The sequence below is a fragment of the Eleginops maclovinus genome, chromosome 21 (assembly GCF_036324505.1).
Source record: "Eleginops maclovinus isolate JMC-PN-2008 ecotype Puerto Natales chromosome 21, JC_Emac_rtc_rv5, whole genome shotgun sequence".
Taxonomy (NCBI): domain Eukaryota; kingdom Metazoa; phylum Chordata; class Actinopteri; order Perciformes; family Eleginopidae; genus Eleginops; species Eleginops maclovinus.
In genome coordinates, this window is record NC_086369.1 from 15,887,894 (window position 1) to 15,897,384 (window position 9,491).

Sequence of the window (9,491 nt, forward strand, 5' to 3'; positions counted from 1 at the left end):
TTGAACATATAGATCTAGTGAGGGCTCAGACCTTAGGAGCAGCGTGCGGTTCAGACAGAGTTCAACACGCCCAGATGATTTTACCTCCAGCCTTTCCCTCACCTCTGTCTCTTCTAGCCCAGTAGAAGCCCTAAACCAGTTTGATGTAGACTCCTCTGTCCTCCTGCAGCACCCCTGTGTCCATGATGAAGAGTCGGGCGTTTCCCTGGTGGGTCTTCCAGCGTTGCAGGCTCTGCTGTATCACTGTCAGTACTTCCAGCACGTGGCTCTCTCCGCCTCCAAATGTTACCGGGGCCGGTTCACGTTCAACCTGCAGCCTCGGGCCAGGGACTCCAGCGGACCCCAGGAGAGCCAATCACTGGGTAGGAATCATGTGTATGTTTTATTATTCATCAATGTCTCATCAAGTGTGTGTTATTAAGGTGTCTTCATGTGTGTGTGTAGACTCTGAGAGCTCTCTGTGGTTGTGGAGAGGCGACCCCCCTGTGGAGTCCAGCCGGCCGTCCAGCTCGCTGTCCACCTCCAGCACCGTGGTCAGCAACCTGAACACGTGCACTCACATGTTCATAATGTCATGCATCCTCACGTCTTTGTATTGCACGTTGCAGATAAGGGGTTCAGGGCCACACACCCCCAAGAGTAACTCCCCACTGAGCGCCACCGAAGACACACCGGCCAGCAGACTGACGGCTCAAGGTACACATGATGGTCCTCTCAGTGTGTGCAGTGTGGAGGCGTCTCTCTTATCTCTGGGCTCTGTCTCTCACAGGTCAGAGCAACACGGACTCCAGCGACTCGGTGACCTCCGCAGACTCCCGACACGGCGAGCCCTCGGAGCCCGTAGCCATGGTAACTCCAGACCTGATGACGGCCCACTGCGGCCTTGCTGACCAACCTGCTGTCCATCCTGCCCGACTTCACGCTGAGCGCCGTCACGCACCAGCACATCCTGCGGGCTTTGGCCAGGTGAGAGCCCCCCCTCCTGCAGGGTGTGGGTCAGGAATACAAACTAGAAGGATGCTTTTGTGCAATTACGATAATAACAATAAAAGAGGATGTAAATAAACACGTATATATATTTTACTCATTCTAATTGAAGCCTCCATCCGCTCCAGCTAGTTCCTTACACACATATCCCATCATGCTCCTCTTCCTCCTCAGTCTGGTGGATGTGCGGCCCATCGAGACGTGTCTCACCGAGCTGAAGACGCCCAACGTGCTGCCAGGAGGGAGGGAAGACATCAAGATCCAGGTGAGAAACACTGCCAGGTTTCAAGAGTTTATTTTATAACTCAACCACAAGAAAAAGTGTGTGAGTGCAGCTCAGAGCTTCAGGTCTTCTGAGGGCACACACAGATTTAAGTGTGGGTGGAATGCTCACTGTCTATTCTCAATTCTCCTCCTCTATTACATTGTTTTTGCAGCTCCTTTAAAGCAGAATGACTTTATTTTACTCTACAATTGTTTCATATTGTCTCTGACCTCAGCTTCTCTATAAATGTGTGCAATCTGTTCACTTCCTGTGTGTGTTTGACCTGTGAAAATCCTCTTCCTGTGTGTTTGCAGTTCGTCGCTCAGCTTCAGTTCCTGTCCGGCTTCTGCAAACTGCTGGGGTCATGTGTCACCGTGAGCTCGGAGCTGATTGGTCAGATGGACTTCCTGAAACAGCTGCTGGTGGCTCTGGTGGCTGCACTCATGCTGGATATCAAAGGATTAGGTCAGAAAGAAATGTGTTAATTTTATATTGATATATAACCTGGCTTTTAAAGACACCTTTTCCATAAAATAGATGCTGTGTTATGTTGTATTTTACTGCCTTGAGTGGTTTAAAGTACATAAATGAAGCCAATTATTATTGCACGAATGTGTTTATTTATATCTTAAATAATGATTTGTTGATTTTATGTTGTATTTTTAATCTCAATCTCCAAAATAACTCACATAAATCTCCTGGATTAGAAGTGGAAAGTGACATAAAATAGCAAAACTCCTTACATTTCTTGGGTAAATGTACTTTCTGCCTCCCGCACATCTCCCCTTCTCCCTGTGTGTGTGTGTGTGTGTGTGTGTGTGTGTGTGTGTGTGTGTGTGTGTGTATATCTGGTGTCATAAAGTGTGTGACTCAGTGTTTCCTCTCAGACGCAGGTACCCGGGCGGCGTTGTGTGTGTGCTGGGCCGACGTGTTGACGCTCTTGGCGACTCTGGTGAGGAGGGACGGCTCCGCGGCGTACCCATCTGTCTCTGCTGCGCTGGGGAGGCGCTGGCACACATTTGCAGGTACACACACATACATACACACACACACTGTTTGCGTGTGTGTGAGTGAAAGAGACAACATTAATTATTCTGGTTTAGGCTGCAGAATGACTTCCATTATGGATCATTAATCACCATTTATCATCGTAGATTATTGTCTCTTTAGACGGTGTTTCGTTGAATTTAAAAACAGATCCATGAATGACTGATAGACAACATTAATTCTGCTGAGTGAGCTAAATACCCAGGATAAGCATTCTAGGTATACTTTTGCAGAAACTCATACTCTGATTTTAACGTAGCATCATTACTGTGTGTGTTAAGTTCCCTGAGCAGATGCCGGCTGTGGATAATTGCATCCCGTCCTCACTCCACCTTATCTTCCTCTGTGATTAATGGCCCGGCAGGGAGATGTGATGAGTCCAGTGAAAGATGAATGCTGAGCTTTTTTCATGCTTGTATTTATGTCTTTGTGCACTTGTTTATGGCGTGTCTGCAAACACATTCAAATGATGAGTGTGTTCATGGACAAATATCCGTCGGGGGATTTAAACCAATGGATGTGCCATTTTGTCTCGCTGTGATATGTACTTCTGCTGTGTCATTCAATAAAAGAACAACTCACTCTTTTTATTTCCCCCCCGTATGTGTGTGTGTGTGCAGGAACATTATCAGTGTGTGTGACTGAGAAGTGGGCCGACTCTGCTCTGCACACGGCGGCTCTGCAGTTCCTCACCGCGGTCTTCACCGAGGAGACAAAGAGTCTGGGTGCAGAGGTCACAAACTCTAAACATGGCTTGGCTTTGTGGGACGTTTTAAACGGTCCCTCGGCCGGCCAGCTGTGTGACCTGCTGCTGCAGGTACGTCTGTCTAGACTCGGGGTTATTATTGGAGAACAAGCAGGGGAACATGTTGTCGTTTGAGTAAAACTAAAGGCAAATGTGTTGAAGGTACTTCACATAAAACAATAAAAGAATTGAGACAAAGTGCTAAAGAAACACATAATTAATGATTAAAAAACCCAGATAATATACAATAAAAACAAGCTATGTCCAAAATAAGACAGGAATAAAATGCCAGCTCTGAAAACATTGAACCACAGAAACTTGACCCTCCAGGAGATGGAGCTATTTAGAAATAATCACATTTAATTCCTGATGTTTTTCCACATTCAGTCTAATTGTAATCTTCTAAATCTGGTAGATCAAATGCTCTTCAGCTCGGGTCTTATGTTAGCCAACAGGGCCTGTTTCTCCTGTGATGTGTGGTCATGAAAGAGGATTTTAAAGGATCGTTAAATCAAAGGATTTTAATCAGTATTACCACTTCTATACATATAAAAGTAGGCAATGATGCTATCTCTTGAGAGCCTGTGATTCTGTTGAATAATAACGTCCCTGTTTGACGTTTGATGCAGAGTTTAGACAAGAGGACTCTCCAGGATCCTCTGAAGAAGCCGACCGCCCGAGCTCTGATGGCGCTGTTATCCTGCAGCCGCTCCGCTCAGAACCACGTAGCTAAAGGTAAAGCCCCAGAACTCAGAGTAGACACCTGTTGCAGACACTTTGAAAAGGGTTTTTTTACTGGGTGTTTCACAGCATGGGTTGTGGTTTATCCACGTTAACCTACAATGTAATACACTTCAAAAAGAGACATTAACAGGCACGCACACCTGTTTTTCTCTTTTGATCGTGACTTAAGGGGTAAAAAACTCAAGTATTCATGTTTACACAGATCATAAAATCAAATCCTGGAACTTTGGTGATTTTGGGGGTGAAAAATCAAGGCATAGGAACAGTTTCCACACATAAACGCGTCAATGAAAGTACATTTTGTCACTGTTGGTCTCTACTTTAATTAAAAGGTAATATTAATCTGATTCTGGACTTATGTCAGTGGTTTTTTGGTCAATTAGGCCTGATACCTTAATGTAAGTGCTCGTTTATTGGGAGGTTAACAACATATCTGTTTCTCTTTGTCCCAGCTGGTCTTATTGATAGCTGTGTGGAGCAGATGAGGCGGACTCACTCGCAGCTCCACCTAGAGTCCGTCCGACCCGGGAAGGCTTCCCACCGCAGGAAGGTGAGTGAAGTCTGGCTGGAAACTTCCAGACTCAGCACTTCTGCTCGCCTGTTTTCCACTGGATAGAATCTGAAGTGAACATGACGTTTCTGGATAAATATTATGAAGCCTCTCTGTGATGTGGAGCATTAAAGTTCTTTCTATATGTTCAGGAGGAGAGCTTCTTAAAGGAGGTGAAGCTGAGTGTGGAGGTCCTGCGGAGCGCTCTGTACCGCAACGATGAATGCAAAGTGAGCGCTGCCTTTTAATTCCCCTCTGCTAATTGTTTTTTAATGGGACCTGGGAGCACCAAGGCTGGGTCTGTAAATGAGATTCACCTAAATGTTCCGGGCCCTGCTAAGTTCAGCTCCCAGAACCCGGTAATGGCTTTACTTAAGGAGCATATTAGCGGCTTCTCATTTTCTAAGTGGCCTCTCAGTCACTGCTGGTTGCTTTTGGGCTAAACAGCCATGGAGTGTTATTATTCTCCTCCCTGTGTGTTCAACCCCACACTCAAAAAACATCGGAGCTTTTTATTCTGATTACTGCCATCTGTGTTGGTGCTGTTGTATAAATCAGAGTTCTGTCGTGCATCTGTAATCATGTACACGCCTGTATGTGGGCTTTAACATATGTGTGTGTTGGTGTTAATTCTGCAGCTGTTTTGGGTTTAAGTGTGAGGTTTGAATCATTATTTATTCTGTAGTTTTAGTCATTAGTATTTGTATAATTTATTGTGTCGGCTATTTTCTGATTTTATCTTAGGCTTAGTCTTATGTCAAATATCCGTGTTTGTTGGCATCAGATTATATTGAATATTTCAGTCAATCTGCTCTGAAATCCAGCCAAAACCTACTGCCTCTAAACAGAGAGGTTTTTAGTTGAAATAAAAGAACTGAAGAAGAGCCTGTATGTCTGAGTCATAAACAAATGTTATTAATGAACAGAATTCTCATTATCAAGATAACCTCTGGTGTGTGTGTGTGTGTGTGTGTGTGTGTGTGTGTTGTGTGTATTCCATGTGTGTGTGTGTGTGTGTGTGTGTGTGTGTGTGTGTGTGTGTGTGTGTGTGTGTGTGTGTGTGTGTAGGTGGTGGCTACAGATGCTCGCCTCGCACTGGCTCTGTTTGCTCTCTGGCCGTGGCTCCTCCTGGACGACCCCACCATGGAGGCGGCGCTGGAGCTGCTGTGTGTCTACACTGCCAACTGCACCACAGGTCTGTGTGTGTGTGTGTGTGTGTGTGTGTGTGTGTGTGTGTGTCTGTGTGTCTGTGTGTCTGTGTGTGTCTGTGTGTAGGCACTGTGCCTGGCCCTTGCCTGCACATGGCCTCTGTCTGCGGTCAGCAATCTGACTGACTCACACACACACTCTTCACACTGTGATGCCCATTGTCCCGCTCGCTGCCCGCTGAACAACATGGTGTCTCGCTGTGTGAGAGCAGCGCTGCTCGCCTCGTCACAATGAAGGCAGTGTCAGGCAGAGTCTCGCTGTATGTACGGCAGACGATGTGTGCACAGAGCCTCTCTCTGTGCAATAGATGGTGTGTTTGAATGAAAACGATAATGCATTATCTTAATATGATTGCTGGAAATGAAGACATCTGCAGATCATTCATAAAGATGACCTTTGGGCAGGAAATGCATGATTTGTGGGGAGGAAACAGCACAGATATTTACTCTTTTGTGTTGCGCAATGGAAATCAGATTCATCAGTGGAAGAAAGTTTATGTGAGTTTGATTGACAGCGGTTCCTCGGTGATGTAAAGCCGCTCGCGCTGTGCAGCAGCAGTGAAGTCGGCTCAGTTATTCCCCTGAAGGTTAACCGAACAGCAGACAGCATGCAGCCAGGCTTAGCGTTACACCATCCACCCTCAGGCTACCTCTCCTCCTCCTGAGACCTCTGCAGTCTACCTGCTTCACGGCTGTTTGTCTTCCTTTGCGCCACACAGATATTCTTGTAGCAGCCCCAAAAACCATCTCCCACAGACAGAAAACAAAACACTTGTTTCCTAAAAAGATCATAAAAACATGTAGGTATGCCGCAGCGGTGCGAGTGCCTTTGACTCCCATCAGTGGAGTCGGAGATCCATTATGAAGCAGACCTCCCGTGTTAATTCTGTGATGGAGCGGCTTCTTTGACAGGTATTGAGATAACGTTGGGCGAACATCAGCATGCGCCTGTTGCCGTGTGTTACCGTTCAAGGATTAGCATAACCAACAAGCTGTCATGTTCTCCGAGAGGAAACGTCAGTCAGTGTCGACTCTGTCTTAAGCTCATTCATTTCTGTGTTTTATATGTAACCTCCAGCTGTAGCAATTACTCGTGTCAGTTATCGGATGTGAAGGTGGTGCCTAGAGAGATATTTGTATTTGTGTTTACATTTCTGAATGGTCTAAATGACTTCCCTCTCTCTTAGAGTCAGAGAGTGCTTTCCAACAAATGATGATTACAAATAAAGCACATTTCTAAAGGTAAAGCCTCCTGATTCTTGCTTTTAAGAACCTATGATTGTGTTCTTGTTTATAAAGATGACTGAGTGTCTCTGCAGCTGCACGTCTTCATTGTTCCCACTAAGGGGATTTTATTTCTCTCTTAGTCATCATTTTTGTCTTAGCTTTCACACCCAACAAGCAGAGCATGCACAGATGTTTTGGTAAAGGAGCAGACAGCGTGCATTCTCTGTTTATGTCGCTACTGGTGAACAGCTAGCTGGCTTTAAGATAAACAGTAAGAAGCAACCAGTTCTCCCAAAAAGACTGAGAAGAAGAAGTGTTTTATACTGTTTGTGGACTTTGCATTGATGCATTTATCTTCCTTTTCCACTAAAATCGAGGGATATGTTGGAAAATCTTGGAGTATTCCTGTAAAAGTGACCTGCAGCTTTGAGTTACTGTGCATTATACTTACTGTACACACATTTGACAGTGCATGCATGTGTGATGTGTTATTAAATTCTGACAAAATGTAGAGAAATCTGGTGAATCCCCAGAAATTCTCATGTTTATTATGTTCTCTTTGTCCTCTCAGCCTGCAGTTGTGTGTGTGGCGGTGGCTCTGGTTCTGCTACAGGATGTAAAGGCGCTCCGAGCAGCTCCCTGATGCTCTTGGTCATGAAGCTGGCCTCAGGGGTCGCCTCTGATAACACCCCCGTTCAGAAACTCGCCTTCTGTCTGCTCGCAAACCTCGCCATGTCCCGGGACTGCAGAGGCGTCCTGCAGAAGGTGAGAGTGAAAACACAGTGTATAGAGAACATCGAGTAGAAGGTCTTATAGCTTTCCTTTCACGCTTCCTATCTGACCTCAGCATCAGATCTTAATGCTGCTCTTCTGTCGTTCTCAGAATAACTTCCTGCAGGGCTTCCTGTCGGTGCAGAGGCCCAAAGCAGGTGGAGGTAAAGCCTGGTCTGCAGGTGGAGGTGGCGGTGGTGGTGGTGGTGGGGCTCTGCTGGGCCTGTGGCTCCGGCTGCTGGTCAGCCTCTCGTCGGCGGAGGACGGTCAGCAGAGTATCCTCCGGGTGCCTGGAGCTCTGGAGGTGCTGGCAGACCTGGCTCTGCAGCGCCGCCACGCTTTGCTGACGCTCCACAACCTCTGCTTCTGCCCCAACAACAAGACTCACCTCCTCGCCAACGGTATGCTGGAGAAGCAGGAGTTGCATATACTGATCTCATGCAGGGACAGCGTTATTTAAGTGCATATTATGAGCTTTTTAGGTCTCCAAAGCCTGAAGAAGTGAAACAATTTATGTGGAGATGAGTCTCGACACAACTTGAAGTTTAAATGTTCTTCTGGGACGAAATTCAGACCACAGGGGAAGTTAGGATGCACAAAAGGTGTGGCTTTATAGCACATAATAAAGAATTAAATAGAAAAAAGATGAAGAGAAGGAATGGAAAAGTGAAATGGACAGAATTAAGTACTGTTTTATTATCATCTGATCTCTAGAGCTGCTCTGTAATGGCTCGAATTGAAGTAGGAAACAAAACGTAGCATTTCATTTTTAAACATTTAGGGCAAGTAAAGTAGGATGCCTGTGAAGATCAGAGAGGCACATATACTAAGAGAGGAGAGGAAGTCACAGAGCCCCTCTGTGGGCGCTGTAGGTGGGAGGTGTAAAAGCATGTGGGTGATCATACACTGTAGTGTGATTTCTGTTTCCTGTGGAAAGTTTTCACATGTTCCTGTTTATGTTGCAAAACAATCTACTGTAGTGATGAAGAAATGACACAGTTAATAACTCCTTTAGTCAAAATATCAACATGTGGTGTCATCCAGGTCAACGCCTCTAAATGACGCCCTTCCTGTCATCTTGAATTATCTGTGGCTGCTGACGATGAACGGCGTCTGATTATCTCAATGTGTTTCCCTCAGATAAAGCCATGAAGGTGCTGCTCTGCGGTCTGAGCAGTAGAGAGATGGAAACACGCTCCATGGGGGCGTCTGCACTGTGGGCACTGCTCCACAACAACCAGAGGGTACACACACACGCACGCACGCACGCACGCACACACACACACACACACACACACACACACTTAAACTTTACTTTACAGCTTATTTTAAAGGCTGGTTTGTTGGTGGTATATTTCAGATTGAATGCATTCACTCCTCTAAATGATTTTTCCATCATTGTCTTTCTTTCTAATTTCCCCTCAAAGGCAAAGACTACTTTAAAGTGTCCCTCTGTTCGGTTGAGAGTAGAGGAGGCACGCAGCATCTCTAAGAAGGGTACGCATTTATTCACTCAAATGCAAAACGTGTTTTTTTATGTCCTGTTTTCTACACATTGTTTTCTCCATTACCCACAGAAGCAGAGAAGGAGCCTCTGAATGCCTACCTGTTGAAGTGCCTTGAAAGCCTTTCCGAACTCCTAAACACCTAACGTTATTTACACTGTGTGTTTCTGTACCATGTTTTATAGTTTTGATATTAAAGAGCCAAGTGGCAGATTTAAGCGGCTGTCTTTTTGATGTCTGATTTTGCTTCAGGGACAAAGTACCCGTTTCTCGCAGAGTTCCCCTGCTGTGGCTTTGAGCAGCTGAGTGTGGTGATGGAGGTTTTTGATGGCTCTGCACATGGCACCACCTTGGGTTAGTTGGTTGGTAACCAAAAGAACATTGGCGTAAATGGCTTCTATATTTCTGTTTCATTACAAATTCACCAGGAAAAAGTTGTAAA

At 45.7% G+C, this 9,491-nt stretch overlaps 1 protein-coding gene across 1 annotated transcript in view; it reads left to right on the forward strand.

Annotated features, from left to right (window-relative positions):
* The window catches only part of rttn (rotatin), a 29,029-nt gene extending 19,757 nt beyond the window's left edge, over positions 1-9,272 (forward strand). The window contains 18 exon segments of the mRNA XM_063912677.1: positions 170-362; positions 445-533; positions 609-696; positions 770-882; positions 884-966; positions 1,162-1,252; positions 1,567-1,717; positions 2,140-2,277; positions 2,920-3,116; positions 3,674-3,779; positions 4,241-4,338; positions 4,491-4,568; positions 5,407-5,533; positions 7,345-7,538; positions 7,657-7,945; positions 8,685-8,788; positions 8,972-9,041; positions 9,122-9,272. Coding sequence (XP_063768747.1) covers positions 170-362; positions 445-533; positions 609-696; positions 770-882; positions 884-966; positions 1,162-1,252; positions 1,567-1,717; positions 2,140-2,277; positions 2,920-3,116; positions 3,674-3,779; positions 4,241-4,338; positions 4,491-4,568; positions 5,407-5,533; positions 7,345-7,538; positions 7,657-7,945; positions 8,685-8,788; positions 8,972-9,041; positions 9,122-9,195 — 2,283 coding nt within the window. The 3' untranslated portion in view covers positions 9,196-9,272.
* The last annotated feature ends 219 nt before the right edge of the window (positions 9,273-9,491 follow it).